Here is a 20,947-nt window from a genome sequence, read left to right as displayed (position 1 = left end):
TCCCCACCTCTTGGCCAAGGGAACTTTCTGGGGTAACTTTGGGAGCCCCCACAGAAAATCTCTCATCTGCTTTGCAACCACTGTGACAGACAGAGATCAAAACCCCCTTCCAAGGACTGAGATTGAGACCCCTATATGAAGCCCCTCTCAAGGACTGAGACATGAGACCCCTACAACCCTAATTCAGGGGGTGGGGACTGACTTAACCGAAGCGAGATGTTTGCCTGGAGGCATGATCGTTGGACCAAGAGGACAGTGGCTCTCGCTTACTGCTAAGAACATGGACTACCTGCTCCCCCTTGGTGGCTTCAATAGATTTACCTGTTCCCCCCCGTGATTGAGGACTATAATAAAAACCCCTGAGTTAACCAGAGATTTAGAGAGACTCTCCCTGACGTGACAGGCGGACCCATCGACCGGACCACGAGGACTCCGTCTTCACGTTTGGTAGCTATATCTCCCCTTTCCTCTATCTCTTTCTCTCACTCTTAATCCCTCTATCGCATTTGCTATGGTCAATCAATAAAAGGTGCGTTTGTTTTAATGCTGAAATCCCCTCTGTGCTGTGTTTTGCACTCTGAGATCAGTAACCGAACCATCACGACCCCCGCTTGCAGGAGCGGATCGTGACAAGGGGCAGGGCTGCGCAGGGCGGAGGAACCTGCTCACACCTCCTGTGGCGCTGGGAGAGGCCAGGTGGGAGCGTGGGTGTGAGTGTGGGCTGACATGGGGGGACAGGGGCTGCTGTGGGGGGCTCAGGGGCCCCACGGCCTCAGAGCGGCCGGGGGCGTGCCCACAGCAGAAGCCCCGCCCACTCCCCGCCCCGTGCGGGGCGTTCACAGAGCAGCGCTTCAGGGGCGTGGCCAAAACACGCCCCGCCCCCAGAGGGGGCCCAGCCCATTGATCCCCGCTGCGCCGCTGGGGGCGGGGCCACACACCCCCGGTCCCACCCCGCTTCATTAACGCCGCCATGGACCGCGGGGCGTGGTCACAATTACACCGCGCCCCAGCACCGCCCCTTCACACACCGCCGGGGGCGTGCCCCTTCCCTGGCACCGCCCCTCGGTGTCCCCGCCATGGCGGCCCCGCGGGTGCTGCTGGTGGCTTCGCTCCTGTCCCCGCTCCTGTCCCCGCTCCTCTCCGCCGTCCCGGCCGGCGCAGCCCCGTCCCCGGTGCCCCGCAATGTCTCCGTGCTGCTGGAGCCCGGCTCCGAGCGCCTGCGCGTCCTCCCCGGCCGTCACCCCGCCGCCGTCGCCTGGGCCAGCCTCGATGACCGCATCCCGCACGTCGGGTACGAGCCGGGTGGGACGGGACGGGACGGGGCCGCATGGAGCCCAGCGGGGACAGGATGGCCGCGGGGGAGCCATCGTCGGCCAGGTGCCTTGTCCCACCCGTGTCCGTGACCCACCGTGACCGTGTCCCCGCAGCTGGGCCTTCCTGGAGGTGGCCACCAACGCCTCGTACAATGACAGCCTGCAGGCCTACGCTGCTGGGCTCGCCGAGGCTGCCGTCACCGAGCAGGTAACGGGGGACCCCTCCCGAAATGCACGCCGTGGTCCCTCCCCGGGCTGTCCCCCGCCGGTGACACCGCGGCCCTGTCCCCCAGCTGATGTACATGCACTGGATGAACACCATGGTGGGCTACTGCGGCCCCTTCAAGTACGAGAGCGAATACTGCCAGAAGCTGCGGAACTACCTGGAGACCAACCTGGCCTGGATGGAGGAGCAGATGGCGAAAGGGCAGGACCCCGAGTACTGGCACCAGGTGAGGAAAGGGAACCCCCATCCAGGAACACCCCGGGATCCTCCTGGGCCTTCCATCCAGAGGACAGTACAGGGAGCCAGCTGTCCTGGCCAAGCTCCAGGTGGGATGACAGGGATGTGATCATCCTCCTTCCTGGGGTGACTCGTGACTTTCTCCTTGCCAGAGCCTCGCATGCTGCAGTTGGGGTGCACGGGATGTGGCTTTGTCACCCTCGGCCCTGCGTGCTGAGTCATGACCTTGCTGACAGTGACACTTCCCCCCGTGCCTCTGCAGCGGCACTGAGACCCGCCTGATCTGCTCTGTCCCCTGGGGCAATGAGGGAGCCTGTCCCCCAAAACCTCTGAGCCCGCCTCCTCACAGGAGCCGGGTGCCAGCTCTGTCCCCTGTCCCCAGGTGCGCCTGGCCCTGCTGCAGCTGAAGGGGCTGGAGGACAGCTACAACGGGCGCCTGGACTTCCCCAGGGGCAGGATCACCCTGGCACCCTTCGGCTTCCTGTAAGCTCCTTCAGAGGTGGTGGGGGATGGTTGTCCCAGGGTTCAGAGAGCTGTGGGGACAATTCCTGCCTGGCTAGGAACAGCCAGTTCTATTCCCAGCCCACTTTGTCCACCTTGTCTGGGCACTTGTCTTCTGCTGCTGGGGCAGGACAGAGACAAGGCAGGTTGTCCCGTTCCCCACCCCATGGGCTGGGTGGTGGGTTCCTCCCACAGCCCCTGCCTCAGTTTCCCCGCTGCTGTGCTCCCCCTTTCCTCCCTGCTCACGCTACTGGGGTGCTCCCAGCACAAGTGCCTGCACTGGGGTTTGGTGGAGATGGACAGACAGACAGACAGCTCCGAGCCAGCTCAGCTCCAGGACTGGCACATCCCTCACCTGACATCTTTGCCTTGCTTGCCCCCAGGCTGCTGCAGTTGGGGGGTGACCTGGAGGACCTGGAGTCTGCCCTGAACCGCTCCTCCCCGCAGCGTGTCCTGGGCTCGGGCTCCTGCTCGGCTCTCGTGAAGCTGCTGCCGGGCCACCGGGACCTGCTGGTGGCCCACGACACGTGGAGCTCCTACCAGGCCATGCTGCGCATCATCAAGAAGTACACGCTGCCCTTCCGCACCTCGGCCGGCGGTGCGTGGGCTGGGCTGGGGGGGCTGCGCCTCACACCCCCCTTCTGATGCCTCTGCACCCCCCTCCAGGCAAGACTCAGATCCCGGGGAGCGTCCAGGTGTTCTCCTCCTACCCTGGCACCATCTTCTCCGTGGATGACTTCTACATCCTCAGCAGCGGGTTGGTGAGTGGGTCTGGTCCTCAGGGACCTTCCCCCGGCCCTGCTGCCCTCCCCCATCACTCCCTGCCCTGCAGGTCGCGCTGGAAACAACCATTGGGAACAACAACCCGGCCCTGTGGAAGTACCTGGAGCCCCGGGGCAGCGTCCTGGAGTGGCTGAGGAACATCGTGGCCAACCGGCTGGCCCGCAGTGGGCCCGAGTGGGCCGCGGTCTTCCGACGCTTCAACAGCGGCACGTGAGTGGGGTGGGGTGTGGTGGGGCCTGGGGGTCGGTCCTGGGATCGGATGGAATGTGCCCAGGCTGCCAGAGGGATGCATTCCTTGCTCTCCGTGCCAGGTACAACAACCAGTGGATGGTGGTGGACTACAACGCCTTCACGCCGGGCAGAGCGAGCCCGGCGCTGGGCGTGCTGACAGTGCTGGAGCAGATCCCGTGAGTGGCTCCGTTCCTCCCTGAGCCCCTGCTGTCTCCTCTCCCATCCCGTGGGTTTGGGAAAGCCCTGAGGGCGGTGCCTGCCCAGCCCAATGGGTGGTCACAGGGCAGTGCGGTGTGTTTGTGGCTGAAGGCTCTGGGGTGCTGGTACTGAGGTGTTGGGTGCCCAGCACCTCTGGCTGGGGTGGGAAACCCGCAGTTCCCCACAGCCCAGCATGGCCCCCACTATCCCCAGTGGCTTTTCCCCCCTCTGCTCTGACCAGTGCTCTTCCTCCCAGCACAGGGGCCTGGTGGTGGTGGCCGATCGGACAGAGCTGCTGTACCAGCAGGGCTACTGGGCCAGCTACAACGTGCCGTGAGTGCCATCCCTGGGCAGAGGGGCAGCAGTGCTTACCTCGCACCCCCTTGATGCCAGCTTGCTGGCTTCCCCCTCCCCAGGTACTTCGAGGAGATCTTCAACGCCAGTGGGAACCTGGAGCTGGTGAAGAAATACGGCGACTGGTTCACCTATGACAAGAACCCGCGTGCCCAGATCTTCCGCCGGAACCAGACGCTGGTCCACGACCTGGACTCCATGATCCGCCTGATGCGGTGTGTGCTGGGGGCCCCCAAACCCGGACGCTCCACTGAGGAATTTGTTTTGATCCATGGGCTTTTTCCGTGTCGTCACCGTGGCTCTCTCTGCAGGTCCAACAACTACCTGCAGGACCCCCTGTCGCGGTGCCGGGGCTGTGACCCCCCCCAGAACGCCGAGAACGCCATCTCCGCCCGCTCCGACCTCAACCCTTCCAACGGCACCTACCCCTTCCCTGCGCTGCGCCAGCGCTGCCACGGCGGCATCGACATGAAGGTGTGCGTGCCAGGCAGCCCTGCGGGGGCTCCTCTGCGGGGGGGCACCCCCCAGCACCCACCCCTGGTGCTGACTCGCTGCCCTGGTGTGTGTCCCCGTCCGCAGGTCACCTCCGCGGGCATGGTCCCCACCTTCGGGCTGGTGGCAGTCAGCGGCCCCGCCTGGGACGACGTTCCCCCCTTCCGCTGGAGCGCGTCCCCCTGCAGCTCTCTGCTCCACATGGGCCACCCCGACCTCTGGACCTTCCCCCCAGTCAAGGTCCACTGGGACTGAGCAGGCGCTGGTCCCGTCCGTCCGTCCGTCCGTGGGCGTCTGTCCTGTGGGGGGTCCCTCTGTGGGGGCAGTTGTGTTTGGGGGTCTCAGCTCTGTAACACCCCCGGCTCTCCCTGTTCTTTCTGCCTCTCAGGGTCCTGGCTGTGCCGCACAAGGGGCTGAGCCTGGGTGTCCCCTCCCTGCCATGGGGCTCTCCAGTCCCTTTCCCTGGGTGCTGCTGCCTGGTTTGGGGGGGCTCTTCCCACGAAAGGGGCACCCTGGGAGGCTGGGGCTCGCCCTCGGGGCAGACAGGAGGGCAGTGAGCTGGTTTGGCTGTGGCAAATAAAGTGCTCTGTGCTGGTGGCTGTGCTTTGCTCTCTGCTCAGGTTCTCTGGTGGCTTCTGTTAGGGTTGGGCTCACGCAGGGGTCTTGCCCCCTCTCCATTAACAGGGCCATCTCCTCTGCTGGTGGGAGGGTGTGGCCAGTGGGGCCGGGGCTTTTGGGGTGCAGGCTGTGATGGGTTCTGTGCTGCTGGAACGGGGGAGCCCCACTGCTCACCCCCCAGGAGTGGGAGACCATCCTCCTGCCTTTTGTCTTCCTTCCCTCTGGCACCTGTGTGCCCCCCGTCCCCAAAACCCGCCGTGCAAAATCCTCTTAGGCAGCTCCCTTGATCCGCTCTGCCTCGTTAGGAATAACGAGGTCATTACTGGGGGATTAATGAGCTGCGGCTCGGCAGCGCTTTGAAGGCGCCAGGTTCCCACCGGGGCTAGGGGCCCCTGGCGGCTGTGGGAGGTGCAAGGGAGTGGGTCTGGGCTCTTGGCACCCCAAAAACCAGGATGGATGCCCTGGGGAAGGTGGGGTGTCCTTACCCCACCGTGCTGGGACGCACTGCAGGTAAGTTGAGGACGGCAGAGCCTGTGTCCCCTCGTGTCCCCATGGTATATGAGCTACTGTGGAACGGGGGGCTGCTTTTGGGGTCCCCGTGCCTCAGTTTCCCCAGATCACCATCACTGGGTGAGGGAGCAGCAGGGAGGAACGGGACACGCTGGAAATGCCGCAGTGTTGCCGATTCCCTTTTTTTTTTGTTTCTTCAAAAGTGGAAAAAACAAACAAAAAGTTGTTAAATACCATCCCAGCTGCTGCCACAGTGTCAGCCAGGGACTCTGGCCAAGGGAAGTGACCAGGTGACGGCCTGGCATGCCTTCCTCACAGAGAGATGGAGCCAAAGTGGAGCAGAAGAGGGGCAGGGGGGTGGGTAGGGGGTGGAAAGGGGCCCTGAAGCACCCCAGGGCTGAGCTGAAATGCAGTGTCCTCCCCAAGGGGACCTCCAGCCTCATCCCTGTGAGCTGGGGGAGGCTTTCCCAGCTCCTGCTACTGTCCCACCCTCATGGAAGTGGCTGCAGTCTCTGCCTACTGTGAGGTGGGGACGAGGGTCACTCCAAAGGGCCCCAGAGGGACTGGAGCTGTGTCCCCCACCCCGATGCCCCCATTCATGAAATCCTCCTCACTGCCTTCCTCTCCAGGCCCCCATGTCCCAAAAGCAGCGTGGCTCTGTGCAGAGGTGCAGTGCTCTGTGCCGGTCACTCCGGAGCCCAAGGACGGTGTGGGAATCAGGGATGTTCTGTTGGCACCAGAGATCAGGAGCGGGGCTGCTCCAGAGCTCTCCCCCTGCTCGCTGCCTGCCAGTAGTGCTGCTCTGGGGGGGGTTTGGCAGCGCAGTTTGGGCCAGGGGACCGAAATCCTGTGTCCTGGTTTCACTGCTGTCTGCCTGGCACCGGGGCAGAACGGGGCACGGTGTGGGGTTCCCAGTGCGCCCTGTTTGGTGTGTGTTGGTCCAGTGCAGTGTCCCCTCCTCGGGACTCCTTGTGCCCTCTGCCTGCAGGCTGCGTCAGCTTGGCCAGAGCAACAGAGGAACCTTCTGCGGCTGCGGGGCTGCCAGCCAGGGCTGGGCCTTCCTCCAGATCCCACCTTCCTCCTCCTCGCCTGCTGCGGACAGAACCGGCCCCTCAGAGCAGAGGTAGGACTTTAACCCTGGGGCTGTCACCAGGGCTGGGTGACAAGGAGCACTCCCAGAGGAAGGGAGTGGGCTCTGCCTGCCCTGCCCGGGGGCTGCCGGACCTTGGGTCTGGCTGGGTCGCTTGGGACAGCCCCTCTCTGAGGGGTGATCTTTGCTCATGGGGTGCCCGCTAGGGCCAGCTGGAGCTGGGGGGGCTCGTGCCAGGGGCCCCCAGAGCTGGAGGGGCTGAGCCCCCCGGGGATGGGAATCTTGGAGAGGACTCAAGGGATGGCTGCCATGGGGCAGGGGCTTGGCAGGGTGAGCAGAGGGGTGTGACGGCTCATTTGGGGGCAGTGAGGGGTGCCTTGGCTGAGGGGTTGGGGTGTGCAGGCTGCCCTGGTTACACCAGGGGTTCGGGGGCAAAACCCTAAAATCTGCTGGTGCGTGTTTCTGGCCAGACCCGATAATATCCACTGCAAACCCTTGAGGGCCACCGAAATAATTAGTGAGCTGCCTCTCCTCTTCCCCCATCTCCTGGGAGCCCACATCCCGTCTCCCGGGCATGTGAAAGCCGCCGGGATCTGGCTGGCGGGGCCACACGTGTTTGTCCCCTTCGTGTCACCCGGCAGCGTGCCCGGTCATGGCCGGCCGCCTTCGGCCCCGCTCCAGCCCCGCGGCTGTAAAACCGGCCCGGGCTGAGCAAACAGCGGCTCCGGGGCAAGGTCTGAGCCCCGGCCCTTGCCCTGCGGCGTGACCGAGCACGGGGGCCCGCGGACACCGGCACGGCCCCTCGGACGCCGCCTCTCCCCCGTCGTGTCCCGCAGGCTCGGCGGTGGCTGAGGACACCAGCGCGGTCCCGCGGGACACCAGGTAATGCCAGCCGCGGGTTACGGGCCAGGGTGCGCGCCTGGGGACGCCGGGGCTGTGGGGACCGCGAGGATGGAGGCGGCACAGCCCGTCCTGGGATCTTCCAGGGAGAGCCCATCCGTGCTGCCTCATGCTAGGGATGGGAGGGGACACTGGGGACAGCGCCGTGCCTCCCCAGAGCCTCCTGTGCTGCGCGCCCAGCCCGCAGTGGGCAGCGGGGCTGCGGGGGGGAGCCGTGGGGAGCAGCTGGTGACTCCACCGCCCCTCCCTGCCAGAGCACCCGTTGTCAGGCCATGGCAGCCCAGCCTGTCGGGGGCCAGAAGCCCTTCCACGTCGTTTCGCCCGTCCTGGAGAGCCTGCCCCTCTCCAAGGCCGTGGGCGCCAAGGTCTTCATGAAGCTGGAGAACGTCCAGCCCTCGGGATCCTTCAAGATCCGGGGCATCGGGCACCGGTGCCAGGATGTGAGTGTGGGCATGGCGTGTGCGGGGGGCTGCTCCTGCCCTGGTGGGGGGCACAGCAGGGGCACACAGCCGTTCCCTCCCCTCTTTCTCTCCTGCCTTTCAGGCTGCCAGGAAGGGCTGCCAGCACTTCGTCTGCTCCTCAGGTACCTCCATCCCGACCTGGGGGGATGCTCCTGAGGAATGTGGGGACGCACGGGGGGGTCGAGCCGTGCCTGATGCCCGCTTTGCACAGGAGGAAACGCGGGGCTGGCAGCGGCATACGCGGCCCGGGAGCTGGGGCTGCCCATCACCGTGGTGGTCCCCAGCAGCAGCGGCCCCACCCCCGTGCGCAAACTGCAGGAACTGGGGGCCACCGTCGAGGTCTATGGCAAGGTACCCCCAAAAGCGGGGTTTGGGGGGTCCAGAGGGGGCCGAGCCTGACCTCCCCTGCTCGTTGGTGCTTGGTAAACCCCATCCCAAAATGTCCCCCTCCTGCACCCCAGCAGGGTCACCCTGGGAACCCTCACCCGTTCTGGTGTCCCCCAGCCCTGCGGTGACAGGGGACCCATCCCGGGGTTGTGAGGGCTCTGCGGAGCCCTGCTGAGCCGCCCGTTGTCCCCCCCAGGTGTGGGATGATGCCAACAGTAGAGCCCAGGAGCTGGCCAAGACAGAGGGCTGGGTCAGCATCCACCCCTTCGATCACCCCTTGGTGTGGTGAGTGCTGCCAGGACTCGGCTCCTGCCCCCGGTCCCCATCCCCGGGATCCGGGCCTGCCCGGGGAGCCCCCAGGCTGCATCCTGCCGCCCCTCACCCCGCAGGGAGGGTCACTCCAGCCTGGTCCGGGAGCTGAAGGACTCTCTGGAGGCCAAACCAGGAGCCATCGTGGTGGCGGTGGGTGGCGGGGGGCTGCTGGCCGGTGTCGTGGCCGGCCTGCACCAGGTGGGCTGGCAGGATGTCCCCATCGTGGCGGCCGAGACCCAGGGGGCTCACAGCTTCCACGAGTCGCTCCAAGCCGGCCGGCTCGTCACCCTGCCCGACATCACCAGGTGAGCGGCCACGCGTGCAGCGGGCTGGCGGGGCTCACCGAGGCGTCCTCGCCTCCACCGCCTCCTCTCCTCCCGTCGCAGCGTGGCCACGTGCCTGGGAGCCAAGACGGTGTCGGCGCGGGCGCTGGAGTGTGCCCGGGAGTGCCGGGTCATCTCGCAGGTGGTGGAGGACGCCGAGGCGGTGCGGGCTGTGGAGCAGTTCCTGGGTGAGCGGGGGTGCCGGGGACGCTCCGGACCTCGGGGGCGGCGGGGCTCGGGGTGCTGGAGGATGTCCTCGCACACTGTGAGGATGGCCGCGATGTCCCCCCGCCCCGGTCCCCGCAGATGACGAGCGGATGCTGGTGGAGCCGGCGTGCGGGGCCCCCCTGGCCGTGCTCTACTCGGGGCGGCTGCAGCGGCTGCAGCGGGAGGGGCGGCTGCCGACCCCGCTGGGCTCCGTGGCGCTGGTGGTGTGCGGCGGCAGCAACATCCACACGGCCCAGCTGCGGGCCCTGAAGAGCCAGCTGGGGCTGGAGTGACACCCGGCCCGGGCAGGGGGTGTGACAGAGCCCGGCTGGAGCGCTCTGCTCGCTTTCCTTCCGAAATAACCGAAATAAAGCCTGGTGAAGCGGGACCCGCAGCCTTCTCCAGCACACAGCGCCCACGCAGGGATGGGGAAACTGAGGCACGGGGGAAGATGGAGCCAGGGTGGTGCCTGGGCTGAGGCCTGGGCTCCGCACATCCCACTTTTCCCCTGGGACGTGCCGGGCATCCTCCCTACAACCCTCCGCCCCCCTGCTCCCTCCCCCTGCTCCTCCCCAGGCCGTTCGGGCTGCAGCTCCGCACCACAATTAGCAAATGCTCCGTCTCTGACTAATTACTTTGCTACTGTCTTTATGCATTATTATTGTAATGATTATTAATTAATACAATCTTCTCCCGTCCCTGCCACGCTGGCTGTGGCCAGACGAGAACAACGCTGTCGTTACGGTGATTTATCCGAGGGGATCCCCGGCCGGGGTTAACGCCTGCGGGCTCCGGGCTGCTCTGACATGTGGAGGGGATATATACCCCATCCTAGACCCCCTAAGATCCCTTTTCCCCCCATCCCACTCTTTTTCCCGTTCTTCCTTTCCCCCGGGCTTTCCTGCGCTCCCTCATTTCCACTCTGCAATGCTGCGCTTGCTTTTAGCCCTTTGCTGTGGCGCCTCCTGGGGTTTGTTTTTTTGGATCCTCCCAACGTTTCTCCCCTCTCCTTCCTCCCATTCCGGCTGATGCGGGGTTTCGTTCCTGCTGGTGCTCCCCAGCCCTGCCTGGTTCCCCTGCTGAGCCTGTGCCCCGTGCTCTGCCGTGTTGGGCATGGAGGGAAGCCTTTTGCTGTCCCCAAACCTCACTCGCCCCCCTCCCTTTTGGAGCAGAAGGGTGTCAGCCCCAGGACCAGCTCACCCACAAAGCCCTTTACACTGACCTGGCTGCCAATCCCCCGAAACCCCTCCCTGCCCTCAGCCCCTTGGCCCTACACCTCCCACCGCCCAGGCCACCTCCCCAGGTGCTTCGAGGAGGCCAAACCCCCATAAATCAAAACTCTGCCACTCCATCGCGAGCAATATCTTATGTAAAAAGGTGTTTCCAGGGAGCACCGAAGGCTGGAGAATCCTATTACGAGGCACACTATTAATTATAAGGAGTCAGCCCAACCTACTCCAGCTATTTTTTATCCCAGGTCCAAAACCTGATTACTTTCCACCTTCTGCAGACCTTCCCCTTCCAAAAAACAGCCCTCCCCCCAAAAAAAAACCAACAACCCAAACCCCAAAAAAACCCCAAAAAACCAAAACAAAAAACCACAACCAAATAACATTGTTGTTTGCCCAACAGGTTTTAAAAAGGGTTTTATTCCCGTGATTCTGCTCGGGGCGAGGGTCAGGGTGGGGGTCAGGAGCTCACGATGGTGGTTCCTCAGCACGGTCCCACAGAAGGATCATTCATTGCTGATGGTGACACAGGCAGGACTCTGGGGTGTGGGTGACTCCCCCAAGCTCCCAAGGGAGTTTCCCCCTCCTTGCCTTCATGAGGGGGCACTTGGTTTTGGGGTGACAGCTGGGGGCATTGGGCTTTGTGTGACCCCGGCAGGGATGTGGGGTGCAGGGTGGCTGGGGACACCCCTATGGGGTGGCATGGCCCCAGCTGGTGACCTCTGGTCACTCTGCAGCTGGAGACCGGCAGGAATCCCGAGTGCTGGTGCCTTCCTGGCACCTCTGGGATGATGGGGACCCCAGGTTTGGCTCCTGCACCCAGCTCGGAGCTGCAGAGCTCCACAGTGCCAGGGCATTATTCCTTGGGATCATCCCTGCTCTGATGTTCCTGCTGAGCCCCATCCTCCTGCGAGCCTCCAGCTTGGAGCATCATCCCCATCCCCCCCCACAGCCTCTTCTGTCCAGGTCTCTGAGATGAGGTGTCCCAGCAGCCTAAAAACAACACTCAGCCTTGGATTTTGAATTAATAAAAATGGTAATAAGAATGATAATAGCGACCGGTGTTCACCCAGTGGCTGACCATTTCATACTCCTCAAAATGATGCTGTGAGCGCGTTATTTACCAGCACATGGCCCAGTCTCTATGAAAAGTCCCCACTACCTGCTAACACCGACAGCCTGGAAGTGCTGGAGCCCAGGGCTGCGCTCCTGCCTCAGTTTCCCCATTTGTGAAAAGGAGAGAAGGTGTTTTCCTTGGAGGGGTGAGGAGGGGACACCAGCGTCCGTGCTGGCCCCAGCTCCTGGCCGAGGGCTCTGCCTGGCTCGTTGGCCACCCTGTTATTAATGCCGGTAATGATATAGGAAGGATAAATTCCACCACTTGGCTGAACAGAGAAAATATGCAGAGGAGTGACTGGCTTTCCATAAATCATCGGTGCTCCGTGCTACAACCGAGCCAGGACTTAAAATTCAGGTCAGGAGAGAGGGACTCTCGTAAGCCAGCAAGGGAAGGTAATTTATTCTGTTTATATCGTTTTACTGCAAGACAAGGAGCGGGTGGGGGGGGGTGCGAAAAACTCTGACATGATTTTGCATTTTAAATATTAGTTCAGAGCTGCAGCCTGCCTGGGACTTTTTATTGCTGTATCTCAATGGATAGAAAGCAGGGGAGAGGAGTGAGCTGGGGTGCTGGGGTGGAGACCCCCCTCTCCTGCCACCCGTGTGCCCAGGGAAAAGGGGACAAAAGCTGCTGCTGGCATTGCTGAACCCCCACTCGGGGTGTGCCCCCAGCTGACCCCTTGGGGCTGCTCTGCCAGCAGGGCTGCAGGTGCCCCTGGGTGGGTCTTGGGTGCCCCCAGGAGAAAGAAATAGTGCATTGTGCTGCCCGCTGTGGGGGAAGGCGCTGGGCTGGGTAATGTGCCCCTTCCCAGCTCCGGGGAGATGGGGGGTGCTGGGGCAGGGGCCGGGGGATGCAGCAGCATCACCTCGTTCAGGCGCACGTCGCTCAGCCAGGGGAGCGGTGGGAGCGGCTCCCCCAGGCCCCACGCAGGGCTGGGTGACAGTGGGGGAGCCCGGCCAGCATTTCTCACGGGCTCGTGTGAAATGAAAATAAAATAAAATAAAATGAAAGGGACCAGGTGACCGAACAGTAGGTAACTAAAAGGTTTTTTATTCACATTGAACAACAAGAGCCATTCACACTAACAGCCTCCGCAAGAGGCAGCGGGGACAGGAAACCCACGACGCTTTCAGAAAACAACTTTTTTTTTTGTCTTTCCTTTTCCATTCTCCTTCCTTTTATTCCCCCCCGCCCTCTCTCTATGCTCTCAACCCCTCCCCGGTGCCATCCCCTCCCTGCCTTCAAAATAGAAAAATTCGGAGCCTCCGATGACTAAAGTACAATAAATAATCAGTAAACACAAAAACATACTTTATTTGTTTCTCCTTTATACAAAATAAAGAAACTAGAAGCAAAAACTATAATACATCCTTAAATTGACGGAGCCTCTGGGAATCGTTGGGGCGGGACTCGGCGTCGAGGCTCGGGTGAAATTTCTGCTGTTGTGGCTGGGTTGGTTTAGTTCTGGGGTTCATGGTTTGTTTGGGGTTTTATTTGTTGTTGTTGTTGTTGTGTTTTTCCCGTTTCTGCCTCTTTCTGCTGCCTGTTCCACCACGTGGGAGCCCAGTCTCAGCCAGTCACTGGGGCAGCCCCGGGCCTGGCCCCTGCACAGCCCCCTCCTCCCCACCGCCAAAAACCGGCTCCGAGCCCACCTTCGTCTCGGGGGTAAAACGGGAACAATAAAAACGAGGGCAGGGAGGGGCCGCGGGGGGGTTATTCCTGCTATTCCCCATTTCCCCCCGCCCCTTCCCGTGGCAGGGGATAATTAAAAAGGACGCTAATTAGCAGGGCCGCAGCCCCCCCGGCCGCGGTGGGACCCGTGTCCAGGCGAGTTCAGCTTTGGTCCGAGAGGCGGTGGTCCCGACGCCGGCGGGCTCTGCGGGGCTGGGCACCTTTCATCGCCCCCCCCAAAAGTGTCGGGGGGAAGGTGCCGGGAGGGGGGAGGTAGCGGGGTGACCCCGAGGTGCCGGGGGGTGCGGGGATGGGGAGGACGGGCGGATGCCGGGATGCGTTTTGGCACCGGGCTGGGGAGGCAGGGACGGGGAGGGCTCTATCCGGCCACGGGGACGCGACGCGCCCTTGCTGCGGGGGACACGCGTGGGCTGGGGGGAGCGGGGGGGGCTTTCCCCCTGCGCACACGCACACGCGTGCCCACGCCGGGCCTACCACACCGCCGCCTCGCTGAGCTCCGGGTTGGGGTGCGACAGAGCCCCGCTGTAGCCGCTATTGCTGGACATGGAGAAGGGCGGGCTGGGCCCCCCGCTGAAGACCTCCCCCGGGATGGGGTGCAGCGAGCCCGTCATCCCCGGCTCGGGGCTGGGGGTGTCGGGGTGCGAGATCATATCCGTGTACCTTTGGTTTTCTGAGGAGTGGTGTCCGCTTAGGGGGGGCTCCAAGGGTCCCAGGGGTGTGGAGCCGGGTCCTGAGTTCTGAAGGTAGCTGGAGTCGGCCGGGGACTGGGCTTGGGAGGGCGGCCCGTGGGGGAAAAAGTCATAGTTGCCTCCCGGCCCGTAGTAGTCACCTTGGTAATCTGTGGGGAGGTGGGAAAAAAAGGATGGATCCGGTCTCCTGGGGATAAAAACCTCCCGAAATCCCTCTGAACCCCAAAGCAGCCCCGTGGTGTCCCCTCCAAAACGCTCTGCTGGCTCCCGAAGGGTCCCCGAAGGGGGACCCGAAGGGCGGGCGGGATTTGAGTCGAGCCTGAGAGAAATGAGCCCGTCCTAAGAGCTGCACTGCCCATCACCCTCGCTTTGCCCGGCCTGGAGTGAGGGAGGGCGGGGAATTCGGCCTGGGAGAGGTGAGGGGACGGGGAAAATGGGCTCCGTTTAGTGCTTAATTAGTAACCCAAAACAAAACAAAAAAATGCATGTATTTCTATATATTAATATAAAAAGGGAAAAGATAGATATAAAAAGAATGGGCAAATATATGTGTGTGTGTGTGTGTATATATATATGTATGTATGTATGTAACGGGGAAATGTATATAATGGGAAAATACATATGTACATTGGGGAAATTATATCTAATAGAAAAAAAAATTATATGTATAATGTGGAATTCATATATGGATTTAAGCAGCTCGGAAAGGATCTAGAAACTAACTGCAGGGCAACAAGGAGTGCCTGGAAAGCCCCTGCTCAGACGGGAGGCTGTGAAAATGCAGCTTTTGGGGGGCAGCTGGGGGAGAGGGAGGCGCGGGGCCGCGCCCACCCCCGTCCCGTCGGGGCAGCGGGGGGCGGCCGGGCCGCGCTGACCTTCCATATGCTGCGGGCCCGGGAGGTAATTGCAACAAACGCGGCCTGAAAGGGGCACAAAAGCCCCGCAGCTGGGGCTTTGTTCGCGGGAGAGGGGCCCCGCGATGCCGTGGGGGTGCGTGGGGCCGGCTCCGCGTGTGTTGGGCACGCGTGTGTGTGCGGGGGTGGGGGGAACGGGGGGAACGCGCGGGGAACGGGATTGAGGAACAAAGGAGGAGAGGGGGCACAGCGCAGGGACCCCGCGGGCCGCCCCTCACCTCCGTAGTACGTGTAGGGCGTGGAGCCGAGCATCTCGGACTCGTCGAGGCGGCCGCCGAGGGGCCGCATCCTGCGGGGGCTGCGGAAGAAGGCGTGCCGGCGGGCGCCCAGCGCGCTCAGCTGCTTCATCCGCCGCTCCTTCGACCGACGGTTCTGGAACCACACCTGTGGCCGGGCTGGTGTCAGTGCCCACCGCGGGTGGGCGAGCAGGGCCCCCCTCCGCCTCAGCGACATCCCATCCCCCGGAGTCTGCGCGGGGAAATCTTGCACCCACGAGGGTTTTCCTATATCTGGGTATTTTTGTTTTTACCGACACCACACCACCCCCCCCCTTTCCTGCTGCTGTTGCCTCAAAAAGTACATGGGGACACCGCATCCCAGAAATTATTTAAAATCCTGCCCCTCCTTCCCCCAAGCTGCATCCCCACACGCTCATCCTCAGCCGCTCTGTCCCTGCAGATGGAAAATGCAGGAGCGGGAAATTTCCCCTCTGGATAGGGGAAAGAAGGGAGGAAAGGTGGGAAGGGAAAAGAGGATTGGACTCTTGATGGTGGCAGAAGCCGGCAGAAACTGGGAGCAGGGGGATGAGCACCTGGGCCAGCAGGCAGGGAGTCGGAACGGCCGGCGGTGAGGATGCGAATAAAAGGGAACGGGGAGATGCGGCCGCCTCTCCACGGGCATTGCCTCCTCCTGCTGCCTCAGCAGCCTGGCGGGGCGTCTGGATTATTGTCTCACTGCCCCGGGGATGGGGCAGCTCAGGGGTACGAGCACAGCCCTCTCCCGCGGGACTTGTGCTCCCTTCTGCCGGGAGCCGGGAATCGCGGCTCCGCTGCCGGCAAAACCGGAGAACCCTCCCCTATTAACGCCTCTATTAAAGCCCTTTAATCCCTGCATTTCCGCAGGGATTTTCTGCACGGGGGCAGCGCGGTGAGGGAGCGCCGGCTGCCTGCAGAGCGCGATGGATGCTCCTCGCGTCCCCAAGGCCGGAGCATCCATCTCCGGGCACACCGGGGATGCTGCTCGGCCCCGCGCAAAACCAGCCTGCTTCCTTGGCGTTTTGGGAATGGCTTTCATCCCTTCCCGTGGGCTGGGGGATCCCCGCTCAGCCACGAGGGCGTGGGGTGGCGCCGGGCTGGGCCTGGGGTGACGCTGGCAGGGGATAGATGGGGTTCGCCCGTTCCCGTTTCTTGAGGGACCAGCCTGCGTGTCCCGACCCCATCCCGGCACCCGGGGGGGAATCTCTCCACCCTGAACCGCCCGGGCTCCTAGCGGGATCCCTTCTCCTCGCCCCCGGCGGGCTGCGGCTGTCCTACCTGGATGACTCTCATGTTGAGGCCGGTCTCCTGCGCCAGCTGCTCCCGGATGTGGCGGGTGGGTTTGGGGGTGGCGGCGAAGGCAGCTTTGAGGGTCTCCAGCTGCTTGGCTTTAATGGTGGTGCGGGGGCCCCTCCGCTTGGTGCCCGAGTTCTGCTCCTCGTTCTCGTTGTTGGTGGTCTCCTTGTCCGAGGAGGTCGAGTTGTCCGTTTCCTTGGTGTCGTCCTGCATGGGGTCCTGGAGATCCGGGGACAAACTCCTGTCTGTACATGAGGACACTGTAAAGGAGACCCAAGAGGAAAGGGGGGGTGGATGACTTAGGGGAGAGACTGTCCCCCCTCTCCTCAGTCCTCCCCGGCCCGCCCGCTTCCCAGGAGAGGCTTGGGGGGTGCTGGAGAGCAGCGAGGGGTGCAGACGGCCTCTGCCCCCCCGGTTCCCCTAAAGCATCGCCCCCCCAACTCCACGCGGAGCTGCGGGCGAGCGCCGCCCGCTCCGGCGCTGAGCCCCGTGCCGTGCCGGCGGGGGGCAGCTGGGGAGGGGGCGATCCCCCAGGCCCACCGCTGCCCCCCTCCACGCTCCCCCTGTACCCCCCGCGCCGGGAAGCGGGATGCGCCGCTGGGGAAAAACACAACCGGTCCCTGTCGGGGTTCGGGGAGTCCCCCGGTCACTGCCTGGAGCCTGGCTCGTCCCCCGCCCCCGGCCACCGTGCTCCCCCCGGGGACCCTGCAGCCAGCACCCCCCCAAGGCCAAGCTCTACTCGCCTCGCTCACAGCAGCGGCCCCACTGACTGGCGTGGCAGGATCCGGCCCCGGGCGCTGGACGGAGAGAGAGCCCACGGAAGGGGGTGAGCAGGGGCGCCCGGCATGGCTGGGACAGCAGGAGGGGGCCTGGCCCTGCTCTCCTGACGCAGAGACAGCTTCCAAGGAAGTCAAATGGGAGCTTTGCCTCTGGGTGAAAGGAGGCGAAGGATCAGGCCCACGGCGCGGGGGGACCGGGCGCACTCGCAGGGGGGGCTCTGGGGAGGGAGGGGCTCCCGAGCCGGCCCTCGGGGGGATCCTGGCTCCCCCCGCCCCGCAGCCCCGCTGCCGAGGGGCCGTGCGCGGGGCGGGAGCCGAGGCTGGAGCGGGGAGCGCGTCCCACGCGTGTCCGCGTCCCACGTGGGGGTGTCGCGGAGGCTTCCGCCCGGTTCGAAGCCTTTCGCCCCAAATCGCTCCCTCCCTCGACGGATCAGCTGGCCGCGGGGTGCAGCCCCTCACCCCACAAATCCAAACCTCCTCCACCGGGAGGTGCCGGCAGCTCGGGGCTTCCGCCCGGCGCTCTCGGCGCTGCCCGCTCCTGCCGGTGCCGGTGGCAGCGATTACCGGGGGGGGTCGGGCCGTCGCCCCAAAAATCCAAACCTCCTGCCCGGCCGGGAGGTGCCGCCGGGAGGAACCCACGGCGGGGACGCAGCGGTGGGCGGGCTGAGCAGCTCGTACCTGAGTTGAGGCTGCCTTCCTTCAAACTGGGAGAGTTCAAATAATCCTCTTTGCAAACAAATTTGTTTTCGTCGATGATATAGAGTTCCTCGCCAGTGGAGAGCTGCTTGTTGCAGACCATGCAGGTGAAACAGTTCAGGTGAAAGACTTTATTCCGGGCTTTCCGGACGAGGTCACTGGGAGAGATCCCTTGGGAGCAGCCGGCGCATTTGGTACCAAACCTCCTGGGAAGGGGGAGAAAAGCAAGAGCTGGAGCCCCGGCAGGGACGGGCGGCGGCAGGGGCTGTGTGCGTGTGCCCTACCGAGCCCCCTCCCCAGACCCCACCGCGGGAGCCCCGATCCTCCAGCATCTCCCGATTCGGGGGAGCGGGAGAACCGCATCTTTGGGGCGAGGATGAGGAGAGCCTTCATCCCCGCGCAGCCCCGGCGCCGGAGCGCAGGTTTGGGGTGTCCCCACCCGCGGGGGACACACACGGGCGTCCCCGCCCGGATTTGGCCCCAGGAGGGACGCGCGAGGGGGGAGAGCGGCCGGGATCCCCCTGCACTCCGCGGGGCAGGATTTCGTTTCAGCCGGTGCCCCCCGGGAGGGGAACGCGGGGCTCCGGCCCGAAAATCCCGTGGGGAAAACGGGGCCGATCACGGCCGGAGAGACGGAGAAAGGGAGCGGCGGGTGCGGGGATCAGAACAACGGGCGGCGGCGGAGGGGGCTGCGCTCCCCAGAACATCCCACGGTCCCAAACCCGGCATCAGGTCCCCAGCCCGTCCCGCTCTCCCGAGGGGGGAATATTCCCGGTCGGGAAGAATGCTGTGTAAATCTCTGGTTTTCCTTCCCGTCCCAGAGCTGGTCTGCGTTTAGGTGTTGTGGGGGTTTTTTTGGTTTGTGGTGTTGTGTGTTTTTTTTTTTTTTTTTTTTTTTTTTTTTTTTTTTTTTTTCCCCTGTGGGGTTTTTAATTTCTTTTCCCCCAGGGGATTTTTTTTTTTTTTTAAATTAAAAAAAAAAAAAAAAAAAAAAAAAAAAAAAAAAAAAAGAAAAAAATTCCAGGGAATTCGAATCGGTTGGGAATGATCTCCCAAGGGGAAAAAAAAAAAAAAAAAAGGCAGAACCAAACAACCAAACCTGCCAAAAACCCCAGAAAACAAAACCCAAATTGCCACAAAAAAAAAAAAAAAGCAACGACAAGAACAAAACATAAAACCCCCAGAAAAAAGAAAAAAAAAAAAAATTACAACAAAACCCCTCAAACCAACCGAGCAAACAAAACCCAAAATGATACAAGAAAAAAACCCAAAACAACCCACACAAACAAAAATAAACCCAAACCCCTCAACCACCCCAAAACAAACAAAAAAACCTTCACAGAAACACAAAAATCTGCTCCCAGAACGGGGAGCAGGGGCTGTCGCTGCCGGCTCCCCGAGGTCCCGGGGGGCCGCCAGGCCCCGGGGTGCCCACGCAGGGTCCCCGCTTTTCCCCTCGTGCCTCCCTCGCTGCCCGCCGTGACGTTGATGTAGTGCGAGCATTAGGAGTCATAAGTCACGGCCCCCCCGAATTCCCTCCCGGCACCTTATCGCGGTCATTAGGGGCGTTTAAGGTGCGGGGACCCCCGGGGGGGCGGCCGGGGAGGTTCTGGCCGTCCTTTTCACGGGGCCTGCGGTGCCGGGAGGGGAGCTGGGGGCGCCGGGCCGGGCCCGGAGCGGGGCCCCCGATGCCCGGCGAGGCCTGACGCGACGGGGCGGGCGGTGGCACCGGCGGAGCGGGGCCCGGGGCTGGCGGGGGAAGGTCGTGGGGAGATGGGGAGGGGGGCACAGCCTCGCCGCCCCCACCTGAGGCTGCAGCAGCGGCCGCAGCGCGGGTCCCCCCGGGGCTTCCCCGGGCCGGGGGCTGCCCACGATGGAGCCCTGGGGCTGGGGCGGTGCGGAGCCCGGGCAGCCAGGGACGGGAGCAAAACCCCCCCGAGCTCCCCAAAACTGCTGGAGACACCCCGGGGAGGCAGCGATAAAGAGCTCCGCACCGCCGGGGTGGGGGTGAGGACTCACCTGAAGAAGTCATTTTTGCAGTAGAGTTTCCCTTCCCTGGAGAAGCATTTCTCGGTGAGGTTGCACTTGCACTCGCAGCACTGGACGCATTTGATGTGCCATGCCCTGTCCAAGACGTTCAGTAGGAAGCGGTCCAAAATCGGCCTCTCGCAGCCCGCACAATGCACCATCATAACCTCCGCCGGGGGATGGAGACGCTCGAAAGGAGAAGCCAGCCCCGCGCCGGCACACGGCGGCGGCAAAAAATAAGAAAAAAACCCCCACCCCACCCCCCCACAACAAACAAACAAACAAAAAGAACAACCAAAAGAAACCACCAAACAAAAAAAAAAAAAAAAAAAAAAAACCCAAACAAAAAAGCAGGGGAAAATAAAGCAAAAATAAAATAAAATAGGGAAAAAAAAAAAAAAAGGGCAGGAAAAAAAAATCAAATGAAATCAAATGAAATGAAAAGAGAAGAAATCAAATAAATTAAAATGGAATAAAATAAAGGAGAATAAAAACAAAATAAAAATTAAAAAAACAAAAGAAAATAAAATCGAATTAAATTAAAAAAAACCCAAACAAACAAAAACCCCAAAACTAAAAAAAAAAAAAACAAAACCAAAAAAACCCACCCCAAACCTAACAAAACACAGAAGAAGGAACAACAAAAAATTCAGGGGAGGGCAGCGGGGCGGCTGTCAAGTTCTTCCCCTTCTTCTCTCCGGAGCCTCGACGACGGCAGGGAAAAAAACGACGTCGCCCCCCCCCCCAAAAAAAATAATCCAAACCACCCCCTAGAAATAATAAGAAGGCGAATACTGAACACCCCCGCGGAGCGGCCCGGGAGCCGGCGGAGCGGCGGCCGCGCTGCTGGCGGGCTCTGCGGCAGCGGGCGCGGCGGGAGGGGCGCATGAACCCCCCCGTGCAGCCGGCAGCCCCGGTGCCTCGCTGTGCTCCGCCGCCGCCGCGCCGCCACTCTCATGCTGTCCCCATCGCCAGCTTTGTCCCCCGCCTTAGTAATTCGCGCATCCTTATTCAGATTTGGTGACGCCGGGCTCCTCGTCACCGCGCCAGGGGCCAATGGGAGGGCGGTAACCATGGCAACCTCTTAATTTATAGCATATCTAAATT

At 62.6% G+C, this 20,947-nt stretch overlaps 3 protein-coding genes across 6 annotated transcripts; 2 read left to right on the top strand and 1 right to left on the bottom strand.

Moving 5' to 3' along the window:
- The first annotated feature begins 1,075 nt into the window (after nt 1-1,075).
- On the top strand, nt 1,076-4,944 carry PLBD2 (phospholipase B domain containing 2). Its single transcript, XM_040081297.2, has 12 exons — nt 1,076-1,291; nt 1,428-1,521; nt 1,607-1,765; nt 2,159-2,259; nt 2,661-2,875; nt 2,944-3,038; nt 3,110-3,270; nt 3,372-3,467; nt 3,751-3,822; nt 3,906-4,058; nt 4,155-4,317; nt 4,423-4,944. Exons 1-12 carry the CDS (start codon nt 1,077-1,079, stop codon nt 4,588-4,590), a joined length of 1,692 nt encoding a protein of 563 aa, XP_039937231.1. The 5' UTR covers nt 1,076; the 3' UTR covers nt 4,591-4,944.
- A 1,533-nt stretch (nt 4,945-6,477) lies between these two features.
- On the top strand, nt 6,478-9,754 carry SDSL (serine dehydratase like). Of its 3 annotated transcripts, XM_040081022.2 has the most exons (9): nt 6,478-6,586; nt 7,390-7,435; nt 7,708-7,893; nt 7,997-8,036; nt 8,126-8,265; nt 8,498-8,586; nt 8,691-8,918; nt 9,000-9,124; nt 9,243-9,754. In XM_040081022.2, the coding sequence occupies exons 3-9, from the start codon at nt 7,726-7,728 to the stop codon at nt 9,434-9,436; spliced, it is 984 nt and encodes a 327-aa protein (XP_039936956.1). In that variant the 5' UTR covers nt 6,478-6,586; nt 7,390-7,435; nt 7,708-7,725; the 3' UTR covers nt 9,437-9,754. The 3 variants fall into 3 exon arrangements, with proteins under 3 accessions (XP_039936956.1, XP_039936958.1, XP_039936957.1); XM_040081024.2 differs by lacking the exon at nt 7,390-7,435 and having other exon boundaries at nt 6,574-6,586; XM_040081023.2 differs by lacking the exon at nt 6,478-6,586 and having other exon boundaries at nt 7,372-7,435.
- Nucleotides 9,755-12,714: 2,960 nt separating this feature from the next.
- LHX5 (LIM homeobox 5) lies at nt 12,715-20,072 on the bottom strand. 2 transcript variants are annotated; one of them, XM_040081004.1, is made up of 6 exons: nt 19,832-20,072; nt 17,795-18,018; nt 17,081-17,134; nt 16,320-16,597; nt 15,006-15,171; nt 12,715-14,022 (listed from the first exon to the last, which is right to left on the bottom strand). In XM_040081004.1, the coding sequence occupies exons 1-6, from the start codon at nt 20,002-20,004 to the stop codon at nt 13,655-13,657; spliced, it is 1,263 nt and encodes a 420-aa protein (XP_039936938.1). In that variant the 5' UTR covers nt 20,005-20,072; the 3' UTR covers nt 12,715-13,654. The 2 variants fall into 2 exon arrangements, with proteins under 2 accessions (XP_039936938.1, XP_039936939.1); XM_040081005.1 differs by lacking the exon at nt 17,081-17,134.
- Between the last annotated feature and the right edge of the window lie 875 nt (nt 20,073-20,947).

Source organism: Hirundo rustica, chromosome 17 (assembly GCF_015227805.2).
Source record: "Hirundo rustica isolate bHirRus1 chromosome 17, bHirRus1.pri.v3, whole genome shotgun sequence".
Lineage (NCBI taxonomy): Eukaryota > Metazoa > Chordata > Aves > Passeriformes > Hirundinidae > Hirundo > Hirundo rustica.
This window is presented reverse-complemented; position numbering and strand designations above follow the sequence as displayed.